This window comes from Harpia harpyja, chromosome 3 (assembly GCF_026419915.1).
Source record: "Harpia harpyja isolate bHarHar1 chromosome 3, bHarHar1 primary haplotype, whole genome shotgun sequence".
Classification (NCBI taxonomy): domain Eukaryota; kingdom Metazoa; phylum Chordata; class Aves; order Accipitriformes; family Accipitridae; genus Harpia; species Harpia harpyja.
The window spans coordinates 16316240-16334104 of record NC_068942.1 but is presented as its reverse complement, the minus strand read 5'-3'; the positions used below and the strand labels follow the sequence as shown (position 1 = coordinate 16334104).

The 17865-nt window shown below is 38.2% G+C and overlaps 1 protein-coding gene across 7 annotated transcripts in view; it reads left to right on the top strand.

Moving 5' to 3' along the window:
• Window positions 1–17865, top strand: part of KLHL32 (kelch like family member 32) — a 131925-nt gene that overhangs the window by 46979 nt on the left and 67081 nt on the right. For 6 of the 7 annotated variants that reach the window (XR_008234304.1, XR_008234303.1, XM_052781469.1 and 3 more), the window contains exon 4: window positions 12026–12133. Coding sequence is in view for 5 of the 7 variants with exons in the window: in XM_052781469.1 (XP_052637429.1) it covers window positions 12026–12133 (108 nt within the window). In the remaining 2 variants the exon portion in view is untranslated. Of the gene's footprint in view, window positions 1–12025; window positions 12211–17865 lie in introns of those variants that run through there. The other variant, XM_052781470.1, reaches the window with a different exon arrangement.

The following is a 17865-nucleotide window of genomic DNA, read 5'->3' as shown; positions in this document are numbered from 1 at the left end:
GCACTTAGATGGGATACTTGTCTTGATGGTACTTTATGAAGTATGCTTTTAAAAATAAGCCCCTTAAAGGTGTCAAAGTTTTGATCATGGCTTTTCCTGCAAAAAGAAATCACAAAAAGCTTTGCCTCCCTTAATGAAATGTAGTTGAAATGCTAGTTCAAGAGCTAACTGACTTTTATTCCAGTTTTATTTTGAGCTTGCTTTTGATACCACTTGCTAAAATCATCAAAGGACATGAACAATAGGCTTATGCATTCACTGGGAAGCATTAAACCAATTTAAGCCAAAATTTGCAAATGTGACTCATACTTTTCTGTGCTTGACTGGAGATGCTGGAAAAAAAATCTGGTTTTAGTTATGCTGCTCCCTTTATATTCCAAAAGGCAGGCCTGTTTAAGAGTGACTGTTGTTAGAACAGACTGTACATTACTGCAGATTTATGCAGTGCTTTGCATGGCACTGTCCTTACAATTCAGTTTTCTTGCTTCTGCCACAGCGAAAACAATAATTTTGGTATTCAGGACCACCTGTGATGTCTCATTTATTTTGAAATATTGGAGCTAATAAGGTTATTTAGCTGTAATAGTTCACTGTTAATTTTTTTTTTTATTCTCATATGGCGTTGCACATGAAAATTGTAAGTTGTGTTGTAGAAACAAAATAATTCTAGACTACTTTTGAATATAGGTCTTTTTAGTGATGATGCAGCAGCTCATTAGGAGTAGTATGCTACAATCTGTCCTTTTTCCTTGTGTCTTAAATTATGTTTGTGCATCTAAGCAGAAATTTGGGGAAGACACATTACACTGACTGTTAAACTCTGACTATCAAAACATGAATTAGGTTTGATGCAGGTTCATCCAACAGTGTAACTTGTTAGCAAAAAATGCTTATATTGTTTTTTATTTTGACTGGGAGTGAAGACCCCGTGCCTTGTTACAACAAAGAAAATGACTTTGTTCTTGCTGGGTTACTCCCCCAAAAATGTGCACTATACAAACAGGAAAAAATATCACATCGTTAGGCCCTCTAAATGGTAGGATAGCTCTTTACTTCAGTTTTCATTACTTATTTCTAAAGATATTAAGAAAGTGATATCTTTCTGTATTAAAAATGCAATGCAACAAGTGCATTGCATGTGTCATTGATTTGGTAAGCTCTTAGGGGCTGTGCGATCAAGTATCACTGTCTGACACTGTGATATACTGAAAGAAACACCAAAGGTTCAGTGGAATTTGCTTTGCTAACAGTAATATGTGAGACTTCAGTACTGTGCATAACATTGTATATTTTGCTGCTCAGTTTTTCTTTTATTTCTTCTAATTTCTTTAAATATGTATTCCCTTAAACTGAATGATAGCTGACCTTTTCATTTTACATGATTCATTTTAGTTGCATGGCAAATGCTTAAAAAACAATATTTAGGTAGATTCATTGAGCAGATGAGTTACTGCAGGCTCAGTTATCAGTGATTGACGTTATGTGACATTTTCTCTGGGAATTTATATAGAACTTTTTCAGAAGAATCATGTAATGAGCCTCTTAATCATATTTCATGCAGTTGGTATTGATGGATATGTTTTTCAGTGTGCAAGAGACTCTAGAGGACAAGGCTGATTATTGATTTAGGATAGACAGGCTTAAACCGGGAGGAAAACAAGCAAAATATAACATGCTAGTTATGAGAAGAACAAGCCACACTTTCACATGCAGTAAGGAAACATTGACATATCAAAGTGGTTATTTGGATAAGTATATGTTACATATCTAGAACATAGTTGACATTTGATGTGAATATTGTCATCTGTCCAAGTAGTATTTTGACTCCTGTTAATACATTCTGAGTATTTTTTGTTGTTGTGATAGGTGAAAACAGCAAAGAAGAAATAATATTGCTTATGTAATGAAGGATTAGAACATAAAGTTAAGAACATGTAAAGGTTAATTCCAGAGTAGTACAACAAAAGGGATTAAATAGATTATGATTTATTTATTTAATATTACTGTTACATGAACAGTGAGTTGCTATTTTTAGTACAAACTGCAAAGGAGAATGTTTTGGCCTGAGTTTATGGTCCAAATAGATAAGATATTCTCAGGACTAGATACTTACAAGCTTGAGTGACCTATATACGGCTAGGCTTAGGTCCCAAGTCAGAAAAAATGCATGATTGAGCTGTTCCATTGATGCCAGTAAGACTTCTCACAGGCTTAAAATTACATGTGCAATAAAAAAATCTTGAGGTATCACATCATAACTGAATTCCCTGAGCAGTGTAGGAAATTGATCCAAGATCTCTGAAGTGTTAGTTTACTTTCTTCATAGCTTTTCTGATGCATGAGATGAGAAGTACGATCAATTTCCTGTAAAGAAAAAGATGTGAAACAGGTGAATATAGAAGTTTCCTGTAAAGAAAAAGATGTGAAACAGGTGAATATAGAAGTAAGTACATATACTGTGGGAAGTGAATTTGAATAAAACACTGCACTTAATGGAGATGCCCATTTTCAAATAATATTAAAAAGAACTCAAGCAATATCATCGTGGAATTGTGGAGGCAGAAATTTGAGATGACAATTCTGCTCTTCTAAAACAGTAAACCAATGCTAGATAGTGCTAGTTACTTTAAAAATTCAGCGCCAGAAGATAAATAGGAAGGAAAACCTTGGTGATTTCATTGATCAGTTCTTTACCAATTAGTTTGCTAGGTAGACAGAACAGATGTTCACTCACTTTCAAAGTTGTTGTAGTGCTTTTTTTTTTTTTTCTTTCCCAGCTGTAAGTATAAAGTTTCTTGTTTTCTTCAGACCTGTTTCTGAATTGGGTGGAAAAAAGTTAGTTAAATAGTTAACGTGACTACCAAACAACTTGTTTGGTGCATCTTAATTTTTTCCTATAGAGCTCAGCCTCAGTAATAAGAGGCTGGGTGGGATGGCATACTTGAGGTTTAACTTATGGTAAGACGGATATGAATTTTTTCTTGTAGCATTTGACCAGAGTGCTTATAATATAGTTGGTAATTAGTAGGAAAAGTAGGAGTGAGTTTTTAACACAGAGCTCTATATTAACTTAGAGATGAGAAAGCTCATCTTGTGCATTGATCTTAACTTGCTGTTAGTTCGTCTTGACTTCTGGGTGTTCATCTTTTTGAGTGTGGTGCAATGAAAGGAACTACAAGAATGCTATTTCACTGTGTGCCAACTTTCCACTTTCCCTATCTGCTGCTGATTGTGGGGAAGTGCAGCAAATGCATATGCACTTTGCAGTAGAGAATGTGTCAGATTTCTGGACAGCCACACAAGAACAACAGCTGAAGGTAAAGACAGGCTCTTGCACGTCAGTTGCAAGAGCTTCCAAATGCCAGTTGGAGTCAAGGATGAAAGGTGGTGGGATAAGCCAAGTGGGAGATGGACTGAGTTATTTGCATTGTGTTCTGCAAAACAAGCTTGGCCTTGCTGAAACCCTATGAACATCATATGAATGCAGTTTTTAATGGAGGTGATTCTAAAGTATCCCAGGACTTTACTATTGAGCTTGCTATCTACTGCTAAGTCTGTGGTTGAACAAGAATTTGTGTAGGTCAGAGCTATGCATTGGTGGGGAGGTCCAAATGTTCATTTGGTATAGTAGTGAACTCAGAACTAGGGCTGCTGGTAGTTACCAAAACAGTGTTTGAGAAACAGAGGGAGGAAATTTGGAAATGTTGCTCTTTGGGTTACTGTAGATTGCTGTAGTAAGCTCAGCTTACTTTTTGGTTTTTGAACACTTAGATTTCTTTTGCAAGTTGCATTTAGAGTTGAATCAAAGAAAAATGGATAATGATGAATGTCTTTTCACAATCTTGCCGAGGGAAATTTGAGATATTTTAGAGGTAATTGCTATGCACTTGGAACTGTGTACTTTACTCCTAGAAGAGCCAGGGTATTTCTTGAAGGCAGTAATTTAAATGGTCATTTGCTCATCTCCCATTTGGAACATACCAGAAAAGTTGGCTAGGGGCTGATGTAGCTGAAGTAACGGATGAGCATAAGAAGGTCAAGATAGGCAAACTGAAGGCATTTTGTGTGGATTCAACCTCTCATAATTGGTGATCTGTAACTTTTTTTTTTCTTTTTTTGAAGACCCACTCACCTAAGGCTTTTCAAGTAGAAATGACTTTATGTGAGTTCAGAGAAGTGAAAGAAAACTTTGGTTCTTATATGTAGTAATTTGTGACAGGAAAGAAACTTACAGGTGCAAACATTTCTTAGTTATTATTGCTGTCATTGTTTGTAGCTTTAATTCCAGAAATACTCATCTTCAGAAGTTCTTCTGTTCTTCTAAAATGAATACACTAAAAGGACACAATTCACTCTTATCTCTTCAACTTTCATCCTTCAATTCACTCAACCCTTTAATCTTAGGATTAAAATTTTCACCTATTTTAGGCATCTGGGCTAAGCTAAGTGTTTAGGTTTCCTCTACAGTTAAAGTACAAAAGATATTTCATCCCACTAAGTTCTGTAAATTGGTGTCTAAACATGCGTATTTCTATCTGTTGATTACCCAGAAAACATTTTTACTTACTTTTGTTATACAGCTACCTAACTTCAGATACTATTATTACAGGCCCTGATGACAATTTCCTCTCCTTTTCTCTCAAGTTTTCAGGTATTTTACCAATTTCCCTTCTATCCAGTATTTACCCAATGTATCATAGTATTGTTAATTTAATGACTTTATTAATTTCCTTTAAAAATCTCTTAAATGTTAAACAGGTTTTATGCAGATTTACATTAGAATCCAGTGGTTACCTCAGTGTTCAGTTTTATTTATTTTTTCTTTAACTCCCAGCAGAAAGCTTAGAAAAGCTCAATAATAAGAATTCCAGTTTCTTTCCCCGTGTCATAACAGTAAGTTACTTATAATTTTGGTCACTGTTTTTTTTTTTAACAGCATAACCATTTTTATATTCATTTACCTGTCTCTTGAGGCTGCGTATGTTTTGAATCTGTTTCTTGCCTTTAAAAGTCCACTAAGTTGAGTGGAATTCACTGAAAGAGTTTACTTGTGTAAAATATCATACAACTTCATTGTTTTGTGATGATTTACTGCTTGCTATGCCTGACATGGCTGTAAGATTGATGTGTACAAATGAGGACAGGCTCGTTACTCTCATGGATATGGAACATCTGAGTAAGTAAGAAAATGACTCAAAGACAAGCAGTTTTTTACCTCACCATTGTGACAGTGAGCAATTTGTATTTTGGGGATTTTGAATATAATTTTGTGTTTCTGTGACCCTGGTGTCTGTTCTTAAAGTTTTATGTTGTGGAGGATTGTTGCAGTGCTGAGTGATAAAATCAACGTATCTAGACATTTTTTTGTCTTATACTTATTTTAACAGTAATACATTATTCTGATTTGGTGGTATTTTACACCCATCTTGCGTTTTGCTTTTGAAAGCTAAGCTCAGCAGCAGAAGCTGAGCATGGAAAGTTAGATACAATGACTGTTCTAAGTATCTTTTACTCAGGCTATTCTGCCTGGTTACATCAAATTTGATCACATCTGAGCCTAGTCACCCTGTTGTTGTGTGCCATTCAGTTTTGAGCTCTTGTCTTTTGTGTTCTGTGTTTGCAGAAGAAACCATTTTATAAAGGTGCCTTTGCCTGCTGAGGGCAAAGTAGCGAAACTGCATGCAGTTGTGCTGTGTATTAAATGCCCGTCAACTTGCCATGTTACTTTGAAGTCAAATTTTCAAGAGTCTGAGAGTTGTTTTATGGTTTGATTATTTTTATCTAGGGATTGTGTGCTTTGTTTTTGTTTTCCTTTGGGAATAGTTCTCTAGCTCTGTTTCTGTTTCAAGCCAAGATTAGAAGAAGAATAGAGGGTTGATTCCTCCCTTCCTCCTCTTTTAACAGCTAATAAAACATCTGCTTGCCCCACAAAAATGAGGCCATCCTAATTTGTAGCTTCTTAAACAATTGTGAGCTTGGAATGTGAGGAGAAATTCCACAAATGGAATATATCCATTTGTGACAGGATGTTGAAACCTGAATTTTGGAGCAGTTGCCACAGAATGGGAAGTGGATTGTGTTTACTTTTCTTTTGGGGAATTGGTATACTTAATTAAAATCTTGACTGAAACAGCAGAATTTAAATAATCACTGTATTTCCCACAATGTTGGCTCATTGAGTGATTTGGATCCAGAACAAGACCTGGATATTTAAAGGAACTTGAAGAAAAGATAGATCCTCTCTCCAGTGGGTTTTATTATAAAAGGGATTTTTGGTTAACATATTGGCAACTTGTACTGCCCACTCTCGTGAAGCTCTTGGAGGAGGAATGAGGTGTTTTCAAAGAGATTTTATTTTGTCCAAGCCGAAGTATTTTAAAATAAAGTAAGACATATTAGCATTGTTGAATGAAATTAATAACTAAAATAATTAACATTTCATGCTTAGCCAAATTTGGTCACTTTTCTGGTAAGTTTGACTTTGAATTGTGCACTTGTCCAAATATTTTATATTTCATTGTTTTTCTTGTCTGTCACTTGTACATCCACCTGAGATATTTATCTTATTGCCTTATTTTTAATGTACCCAAAGGAAAAATAAAGTAGGCTACTAGCCTTGCATTAAAAACATGACTGATGGATCTATTTAAGCTCACAAAACCTCAGAGCATCTTCAGAGATGCAACTGAAATCAGAGTTTGACAGCCCAACTGTAACTCATTCTCCAGGTATTGGTGAAGTCTCAAGCCAGAATTTAATGATCCATATGTTTCTACAGTTAAAACTACAATATTCAAGTACAGCAGTCCAAATTACAGACTGAGTTTGAGCCCAATTTCTGCCTATGATTGGACAGGTTTTTTTCATGCTGGATTAAACCTTTAAACTATCGGGCTGAGAAGGAAATTTGCCTACTGGTGAAGGGAGTGTGGATCACTGAGCAGTACTAGGTTCATCTGTGTGGGAGAGTACTTTCCTGGAGGCTAATCCAGTTCAGCTGAATGTGAACTGTCTGAGGACCATTGCAGACCTTATCTTTCGATCAAGTTCTTTGGCCTTGCCCCCTGAGAAACAAATGTAGTTCATACTCCATATCAAAAACTTCCACAGAATACTGAGAGGATAGTATGAGAGAAAATGAATTCCATATAGCAGATAGCACGCAAAGCCACAGTCCTATGGTTTACTGGCAGCTCCAGTTCTAATAGCCTATTGCACTATTAGACTATGCCTGTACTAGCAAATAAGATGGATAAGAGCACGTTTTCTGGCTCTAAAAGTGACTGGCACAGCATGGCTCATGTCTGTATGGTTAAACCTTCTCCTCTCTGCAAACAGGTTTGCTTTATGCATGCTGTCTATTTAGAACAGCCATAGCTTGAGTTATCCCCTGAACCATAGACTGGGCATTGCCTGGGAGAGCGCTAGTTGGCAGGGGATCAAAGCTCTGCTGGAGGCTGTGTTAGTTAAATGCTGTGGATGATTATGGACAGTAACTGAGTTAGTGGCCTGATCCTGCTGAGTTTACTAAGTTAAGTGCAGCAATAGACTTGTGTAAGGACCCTGTTGGAATCTTTGTGATACAATAGAATAGTCTCCTAAAGGTAAAGTTAGTAGGTCTACAAAGAAGAACTCTACCAGTTCTTCACAGAAGTGATTCATGGTGTACAGATGAGATTCAGTTAAGTGTTTCTTTGTATCTGTAAGCTTAACCTGTTGTATAGGACATCAGCCCTCGATCAGAATAGAAACTTTATTAGTAACCATACTTTCTTTTGATGGTTCCTTTGTACAGGTAGGTAGTGTACAGGCAGTTGCTGTAGCACAGTCGGAGAATGCAGGATCTTGTATCACTGAGCATTTCCAGCCTTTCTGCAGGCAGGCTGTGATGGAACTGAGTGTACAGAAGGTGTGAAAATCTACCCCTATGTAGACAGGTGTTGCTTTGAGACTTACTCTCTTTATTCAGGAATTGGTGTATAAAAAGAATATTATCCAAAAAGTTTATTTAGTAGTGAATTTCTGAGAAGAGAAGCTTGATTCTTCCAGACACAAACTGCAGGTCTGCTTTTGCAGGGAGCAGGTGGCTGATGGGTACCTTGCAGCTCCTGGCAAGCCCTGAAGCCTCAAAGTAGCTATTAGAGCTCATTTGATACATCTAAATGACAATGAAATGTCCAACTCTAATTTTAATGGAATTAGAAAAGTGTCTGAACTTGTTAGAATTTATTTTTTTTTCTATCTAGGTATATTTCATGGCTGTGTCTAACTGCATTTTTTTTTTTTATAAACCTTTTAAACTATTTGATGCTTCTTTTTTCTTGCCAGTTTGGAAGAAGCCCTGATATCACTTTATTGAGATAGAAATTGCAAAAATACAGGGAGTGACTGTGATAAATGTCACTCTTGCTTATACTGGATGATTTCCAGGCAACAGATTTATGTCAAATTATGGCATTTTAATGATGAAAATACTAACATTTTCAGAAGAAATTACTTATTTGCAGGAAACAGTTCTTCAAAAAATGCACCTGGGTCCAGGTGAATGCTATGTGCTAAACTGTTAGAGGGGGTGGGGCTTATTTTTTTCCTTAAAATTCAGCAGTGCTGGGTGGACAGGTTGCACATATGAAATCCAGTGTGCTTGTTGACTGCCTGAGCTTCTGCAGGTATCAGCCAGAGTAGAGACAGATGTAGCAGGGAGTATGTTCATAAGAAGTGCTTCTTTACTAGAGCTGGCGGTCAGTCACAAGTGGTGTTCCCCAGGGCTCAGTATTGGGGCCAGTTCTCTTTAATATCTTTATCAATGATCTGGACGAGGGGATCAAGTGCACCCTCAGCAAGTTTGCGGATGACACCAGGTTGGGCAGGAGTGTTGATCTACTCAAGGGTAGGAAGGCTCTACAGAGGGATCTGGACAGGCTGGATCGATGGGCCGAGGCCAACTGTATGAGGTTCAACAAGGTCGAGTGCCAGGTCCTGCACTTGGGTCACAACAACCCCATGCAGCGCTACAGGCTTGGGAAGAGTGGAAAGCTGCCTGGCGGAAAAAGACCTGGGGGGTTTTGGTCGACAGCCGGCTCAATATGAGCCAGCAGTGTGCCCACGTGGCCAAGAAGACCAATGGCATCCTGGCCTGTATCAGAAATAGTGTGGCCAGCAGGACTATGGAAGAGATTGTCCCCCTGTACTGGGCACTGGTGAGGCCGCACCTCGAGTCCTGTGTTCAGTTTTGGGCCCCTCACTGCAGGAAAGACATTGAGGTGTTGGAAAGTTGTATTGGGTTTGTGTGGCAAGGTTTTGGTAGCGGGGGGATTACAGTGGTGTGGCAAGGTTTTGGTAGCGGGGGGATTACAGTGGTGGCTTCTGTGAGAAGCTGCTGGAAGCTTCCTCTGTGTCCGACAGACCCAATATCAGCTGGCTCTAAGACAGACCTGCCGCTGTCTGGGGCCGAGCAAATCAGCGATGGTGGTAGTGCCTCTAGGAGAACAGATTTAAGAAGGAAAAAAAGTTGCAGGACACACAGAAATGGCAGCCGGAGAAAGGAGTGAGAACATGTAAGAGAAACAGCCCTGCAGACCCCCAGGTCAGTGAAGAAGAAGGGGAGGAGGTGCTCCAGGCGCCGGAGCAGAGATTCCCCTGCAGCCCGTGGGGAAGACCATGGTGGGGCAGGCTGTCCCCCTGCAGCCCAGGGAAGTCCACGGGGGAGCAGATATCCACCTGCAGCCCAGGGAGGACCCCACGCCGGAGCAGGGGGATGCCCGAAGGAGGCTGTGACCCCGTGGGAACCCCGCGCTGGAGCAGGCTGCTGGCAGGACCTGTGGCCCCGTGTAGAGAGGAGCCCATGCTAGAGCAGGTTTTCTGGCAGGACTTGTGACCCCGAGGGGGACCCACGCTGGAGCAGTCTGTGCCTGAAGGACTGCAGCCTGTGGAAGGAACTCATGCTGGAGCAGTTTGTGAAGAACTGCAGCCTGTGAGAAGGACCCACGTTGGAGAAGTTCATGGAGGACTGTCTCCCGTGGCAGGGTCCCCACACTGGAGCAAGGGAAGGGTGTGAGGAGTCCTGCCCTGAGGAGGATGAAGCAGCAGAGATAACGTGATGAACTGACCCCAACTCCTATTCCCCGTCCCCCTGTGCCGCTGGGGGGCGTAGGTAGAGAGTCCGGGAGTGAAGCTGTGCCCGGAAAGAAGGGAGGGTGGAGGGAAGGTGTTTTGAGATTTGGTTTTATTTCTCGTTACCCTACTCTTGTTGACTGGCAATAAATTAAGTTAATTTTCCCCAAGTCGAGTCTGTTTTGCCTGTGACAGTAATTGGTGAGTGATCTCTCCCTGTCCTTATCGCGACCCACGAGCCCTTTGTTATATTTTCTCTCCCCTGTCCAGCTGAGGGGGGGAGTGATAGAACGGCTTTGGTGGGCATCTGGCATCCAGCCAGAGTCAACCCACCACAAGTGTGTCCAGAGAAGGGCAACAAAGCTGGTGAAGGGCCTGGAGCACAAGTCTTACGAGGAGCGGCTGAGGGAACTGGGGTTGTTTAGTCTGGAGAAAAGGAGGCTGAGGGGAGACCTTATCGCTCTCTGCAACTACCTGAAAGGGGGTTGTAGTGAGGTGGGGATTGGTCTCTTCTCCCAAATAACAAGCTATGTGACAAGAGGGAACGGCATCAAGTTGTGCCAGGGGACGTTTAGATCAGATATTACGAAAAATTTCTTCAGCGAAAGGGTTGTCAGGCATTGGAACAGGCTGCCCAGGGAAGCGGTTGAGTCACCATCCCTGGTGGTGTTCAAAAAATGCATAGATGTGGCACTTCAGGACATGGTTTAGTGGGCATGGTGGTGTTGGGTTGATGGTTGGACTTGATGATCTTAGAGGTCTTTTCCAAACTTAATGATTCTATTCTATTCAAGGTGATGTTTGGTAGCCTCCGTAGAGGCATTAAGTTTGGTGCAAAACCTACTGGGGATAAGTTTAGACTCTCTTTAGCAATGACAGATGGTAGAACTGTTCAGTTTATTTGTTCGCAGTTTACTGTCTAAAGACTGAGTGGTATATTTTGTTAAAAAATGTGTTGGAGAGTGACAAAGAATGGAGAATGGGAATGATAGATGAGGGAAGGAGTGGTAAGTAGGGGTACTGCAGCGGGAGTGCAGGCTGGGAGGAAAGAGTGAAGGGCAAAGACAGCAATCTTAGTTTAACAGAGATGGGAAGACAGTTTCCTGCAAGGATCCGGAGACTTAGTACAGTTGCTTCAGTCTAGGGAGGCACTGAAGACTGATGATTTGGAAGGTAAGACTGGATGAAAGGGACAGTTGCTCTCCTCAGTGTTATTTTCAGGGAAGTTCCATAAGGGAAGCACCTTACCAATCTTCAGTTTAGGTTTTAACATCTGAGAAACTGGGGCAATAACAAGTAAGGGGAAGTTGTAAGTTTAGGTGACTGCATCTCCATCCTTCCTCCTCATTCAATAACTTGAGTATTTTATTGTTCACATTCTGGTCTGAGATGCTTATTTGGAAAGGATTGTTTATAAAAGTTGGTGTATTAATTGCCCCTTCTTCTCATACAAGTAATTGTGTATGGCTTATTTTTCCTTCCTATATGTAATGATACTATACATAAGTATTATTTGTAGTGGTGCTTGTGTAGTTTTATTTTTTTTTTTAGAGTCCAGTTCTTTATCTTTTTTATTGAGTGATATGTTATTTTGTGACTGTTCACATTGATTTCAATTGAATTACTTCATTAAGAAGTATATATACATGGACCAAAGGGATTTGTTTCAGTTTTTCCAGAATAAGATTTTGTATTTCTTTGTTGATAAAACGACTCAGTTGCGACATCGATTGCTATGGGTTTAGCATTGAAAACTTGATGTAAATCTCATTCTAACTTGCAAGTTTGTTGCTATTTAGAATTCTTATCCAAGGGAAAACAAAGGTTAGTGAAGATGGAAAAATCAGTCTTCTTCCTGCACCTTCACTGGGTGTTTTTTTAATGGTTAATAACATTTCTTTTCTTTCCATAGGCAATGTTCAGTCTCTGCATGGTTGAAAGTGAAGCTGATGAGGTGAATTTGCATGGTGTCACAAGCCTTGGTTTAAAACAAGCCCTGGACTTTGCATATACTGGACAGGTATTGTACAGTTCTTCAAAGTAAGAGACACAAACGAAAGCAAACTGCAATAAAAACTGAAGATGACCTTTACAGAGGTACTAGAAATTACTTTTCTTGTGCACTGCCCAATACAAGGTCTTTTGATTTAACAGATCTTACTTTTCTTACACTGTTTTTTTTTTTCTTTTTTTTTTTCTTTAGAGAGATTGTCTGATAAAAACACTGTTTATGTGCATTGTTGCCAGGTAGTGAACCATGCAGGAGTTGTATGCCCCTTTTATGGTGGCCTGGCCGTTCATAAAAACTTAATATGAGTTGATTCTGCATGCTAAATTAAAGAAAGGAAAAATACTTTTGGTGTTTTCCTATTAATAAATATTTATAAACTCTGCTTTGTTTGACAAATTATATAATTGAGGGGAAAAGTAGTCTCTTACTCTCTGGAGAGATGCAGTCCAAGCATGTTTGTAAATGCTTATAGGTACTACACATCTTTATTGTAGCACTCTTTATGATAGTAGGTTATGTATCACATTATGTTACTTCAGAAAATGCAGAGTGATGCTCCTCTTCCCTCTGCTAAAAAAAGTATATATGACCTGCCATATCTCTGCACTGCGTGCTTGGACAGTGTTGCTGTATGACTTCATCTCAGTTCAGAGTTCATGGATAGTGAGCTCAGAACACGCAGCTATTTTTACTTTGGAGTCTAAAAATCTAGATAACCAAACTATTTCTGGAAATATTGCTACAACAATTGAATCCATTGACATATATTTGTTTATTAGTTGATTTTGAAAAGGAAAGTTTAAATCCATATTAGGTTATTCTGGAAGAGTTGTTGGGTTATACAAATTTAAGGCATCTGCTTCCCTACTATGGATTAAGTATATGGCCTTAATTTTCTTCAAAGGGAATTAAATAAAAATAAGGAAAGAAAATTTTTTTACCTGTTTTAAAGGAGCTATTTTTGTTACCAGCCCACACAACAGTTACACTTTAGCATTGGCCTTAGAGACTAGCATTCGAAATTTGTGGGTTTTCTGCTGTTATGGAAAACATAACTTATTCAAAGATTTCTTTGATATAAATGAGAGAGAGAGATGCCATGCTAAATTACTGAATTGGCTGAAGACCTCAGGATGTAACTTGTCATTGGTATGCTTTTTGTTCCTTCAGTTGAAAGTTTTGGTAGATAAAATTGAATGTTTCCTGTGCTGTTGAGCACCTGTATCATCTTAGTCATTTGAAACTATAAGTCGATAATTCTAAAGAGAGAACTGTTGTTGCTAATGGAAGTATCTTTTGAGAAGATGGGTTGTAATTGATTTCTGTCTGACCCGTCCTGTCTGCTGTGAATAGAGGTATGCTCCCCTATCTTTCAGCAAAATTCAAAATCTAATAAACCTGTGTAAACTATGTTGAGAACCTTGAAAAGATGGATTTGGCTTTTATGTAAGCCAACAATCTTGTTGTCACCCGACATTGCTTCCAGGATAGTATCCTCAGCTTCTTAGTAAATAATATGTGCCTTCTGTCCTTGATCCTGTAGAGACTTTTGAGTCTTTAATTTTCAGGTATAATCTAATTTGAATAAATGAGTGCGCTTCTGGACTTAAATATAGATACGCTTGTATGTAAAGTTGCTCATATATGTAAGTAATTATAAGGCAAAGTTTGTTCTGTCGTGTCTACCAGGTACACAAAGTGCTACTTTGAAGCACAGGGAAATGACAAGGATTCTGTAGGAGTTCTCTTATAAAGATGCCTTTGAAGCATAACTCAGTGATATGCAGGTCTGAGAATTAGCAGTGTTGAATTTTCCCTTTTGTCCTTGAAATTCTCTTCTGGCACTGGGTTTATATGTATTGAGCATTGCTTATGTTCTGACTCAGGCTGACAGAGTCTGAGTGAATGTTTCAAGGTAGTGAGTGGGAGTAATCCACAAAGGCTATTAATAAATAACTGGATTACTGCATGCTTATATCAGAGAGTTCTGAAAACAGTCGTCTTTAGTTTGGGTCTGCAAACTCTTTCTGATTTAAAAAACAAACAAAATACTTAGTAAACCAAACCTCATTCATGCCAATTACAAACTTACATTGCTCTGAAAGTGTAGGTATCAAGATATGATCTGATGTGCCTCTTAAAAGTGGAAGCCATGAACTCTTTTTTTGTTTGTTTGTTTGGTTTTTTTATAACTTGTTTGGCCAAAATGTTAGTCCAAAAAATTGCTGTTTCTTTAGGTAACCCTGTGGAACTGACAACAATTTAGGGACAGTCCTAAGGTATCCATGTCTAAACAGATAAATATTTAGTTTCAGCTTTTTCTTTATTTCTTTAATATTTTGCTAAACTTGCATTCCATTTCAAGTGTAGTAACTCAAATGTAACTCTGTGTAAAATAATACATTGGAGACATCTGGTGGAAATATTTAATATTGCATGATAGCAATATTTGATGCCTCCAGTTTTTGAAAGTTATCAAAATTAAGAAATTTAATCTTTAACATGACATTGCAATCTGAAATGAAACTTGTCATCCATGCTGCGCTTGGGGTTTTTTTTTGGTTTTTTTTTTTATTTGAAATATGCTTGTGGACTTAAAATATGAACTTCATCTTCCTGTCTACTTAGGCAGACAGTGCCTTATCGTAATTACTGCTGGAAATATTCTGATTTTAAGGGAAAATTGATTGTTCAACAGAAGAAACGATTGTTGTAAAACTCAAGTTAAATATAAACAATATCATAATTCCAACTCAATTAATCCATTACTATCATCCCTAATCATGACAAAGAAAGAAATGTTGGTATAGAAATAAATAAAAACTAACAAATAGCAGCAGAATTTGGTTTTGTTCTATGCATGTAGGCTCTCAGTAATCCTCTAATAATGAAATCATTGGCAAAAAACATCTTAAATACGTTCCCCCTTGGCCATAGGCATTTTACCGTGTAATCCCCACATTGAGAATTCAGAGATACAACTCTTTTCCTGTTGTAGTTGACTCTCTTTTCCTGTTGTAGTTGACTCTCTTTTCCTGTTGTAGTTGACATATCCTTTCTTCATACAAGGCCTTTAAGGTCATTCTTTCTTTTACTTCACAACTGGCAGCAATAAGGCCAGGCCAGAGTCTCAGTGACTAGATTACTCACACTTCCTCCTTACAGGGGCATTTTGCAAGTGTCAGATGTGCATTGGAAGGGAGATGGGTGAAGTACAATCAATACAGGAACTATATATTTTACATTATTAATATAGAGAAACAGTTTTTGGTGTAGAGTTTGGAGCTCACAATTCCTTCTGTCCAAGTAAGAGTCTTAACCACTGGGTTAGAGAGTCATGGGCAGTGTTGCCTGCTCTTTTTGACTATTTTTTTGTTTTTAACTCCTGTTACCAAGAGATATAATCTCATTTGGAGACATGTGATAGCCCCTAAATAGGCCAGTGTATTTGGGTGGCGATTCACTCTTCATTACAAGAAAAGGTGCTTTTGAATAAAAGAAAAGCTTTGGGTATCTGGAAATTTTCAGTGCTGAAAACAGGCTCTTGTAAACTGTAAGTGCTGTGGGACTGAGTAAGTGGTTTGAACTGAATTTTGAGGCTCCTCGTTTTAGATTTGGCTCTTGCATTCCTCCTCAAATTTAGGTCCAGCAAACTACATAGTTTGTGTTGATCTCATACATATGTAATAAGTGATACCATAATTTGAATCAGCTGGCAGGCACTGCAGTATAGTTTTAAAAAAGAATTGTGCAAGAACACTGGATTTAATTTGCAGCAGATGGTTGTGATCCTAATTCAACAAAAATACAAATACACAGTTGAAGTCCTATGTATACGGAAATGCTTTGCTGACTTGGATCTTTCTTCTTTGTAATTATGTTCTATCCTATGTCTTTGGTCTGTGGTAATCAAAATATTTTGCATTTAGATAGAATTTTATTTGCGGACCTCAAAACACATTACAAAAGCAAGTAATCGCTACCCTTTGTTACATCATAGACAGGAAATTATTTTGGGAGAAAATAACTTTCCAAAGACAACACAGCAAACCAGCAGCTTTATTAGGGCTTAATACCAAGTTTTCCTGACCAAGTCCTGTGTTCCTAACTGACTGGTCTATTTTCTTTTTCTAAACCATAATATTTTGTTTCTGTTGTAATAGAAATTATGTTGTTGTCTTAAAGCTATAAAATTATTCTGAATTACCAAAGCTGAAAAGAAAGAATCAGTGAGGCAACCCTTATATAAGAGATGTTTTAAGTTCAGCTCTTTCTCCAAAAGCGAATTTTGGGGTAACTCATCCTGTGGTATCTTCTTAGCCCAGGATTAACACAACCTTATACTCTGCCTATAGAATGTTGAAATGTTTCCTTTTCTTGAAAGCCACATGTGAAGTTGCATTTATAATGATTCAAAAATAGGCTTTAAACTTTTTCTGTTTCTTAGCATATTTAACATATCTTCCTTTACTCACAAAATGCTAACATAGCAGCAGTCTTTAATAAAGGTAATATCAGTGTATTATTCCAGTTACAAATCTAGAACTTCATGGTATTTTCACATATATTGTTATTTCATGTGCTTGGGTTGCTCTCAATATTACTTTAATGCATTATCAATGTGAGTCCTATTTAACTACTGCCTTTATTTACTAACTTTACCTTGTATTCAGTTAATTTAAAAACTGTCAACCTGTAACAGCTATTATCCCTTTACCAAACAGGTTTCATGAACTGGTAGGAGTACCATCTGGTGATTTTTCAAATTCATGCACACAAACCTATGGTTAAAGTATTATCTACAGCTCCTTTGTGAAATTGTTCTTTCGCTTAGTTATTTCTTTAACAAAAAACCATGAAAGAGTGAAAGGTCTTCTCGGATAGTACAGAAATATAGAAATAAATATTTTTATGTAGAACTATTTCTCCTGATAATTGCTTTGATTCCTTTATAGAATCTTGGCTTTTGTCTGTCATCAAATCCACCCTTCATTTGATGGTGAAAGTTTTTCTAGTGATCAACCAGTATTTCATCTGCCATTTTCAGTTGAGACTGGGGTGAAGATAGCTGTCAATATCTTAGCACCTCTTACTCTGTTAATCCTTTCTAGCTTACTTGTGGGTGAGGTGTATTGCAAAGCTATATTGTGATGGTTGATTTTCTTGGGTAAGTGACCTCCTGAGTCCCATGTGTAGCAGTTCCACTGGTTGCCCTTTGATTAAAATGAATCATAGGGTTCGGTTAAACTGCCTGGCGTCCCTAGCAAAAGTGACTTCAACTATCCTCGTTCTTTTCTACCAGGGGCAGCATTTCGAGGTCATGGAAAACTGATTACAGCAGGACTATGTCTTACTGTACTTGACATTATTTTTCAATGCAATTTCAAAGCCAAAAATACAAATTTGATACTTAGTTTTGGACATTTCCTTTTTTACTTCTATCAGGAGGATGATCTTGTTTCTGTGCCTAGCACTAGGTTACAGCTACTAGGTGTTAGGTTCACTGTTTAGCTACAGAGTGCCCAGAAGGCTTAAAATAATACAGAGCTTAAATAACTCAGTTTATGCAGTTTATTGCAGAGAAAGTTAAATGTTTCATGTTATTTGCTCTGGATAGGTATCAAGATATGGACGACACAGCTTTTCTAGAGCTGAAAGTAACCAAAGTAATGAAACGTCTTCCCCAAAAATAGTGAGTTTGCTTGGAGTCTTACTTATAATAATGGTATTTACTTATAATA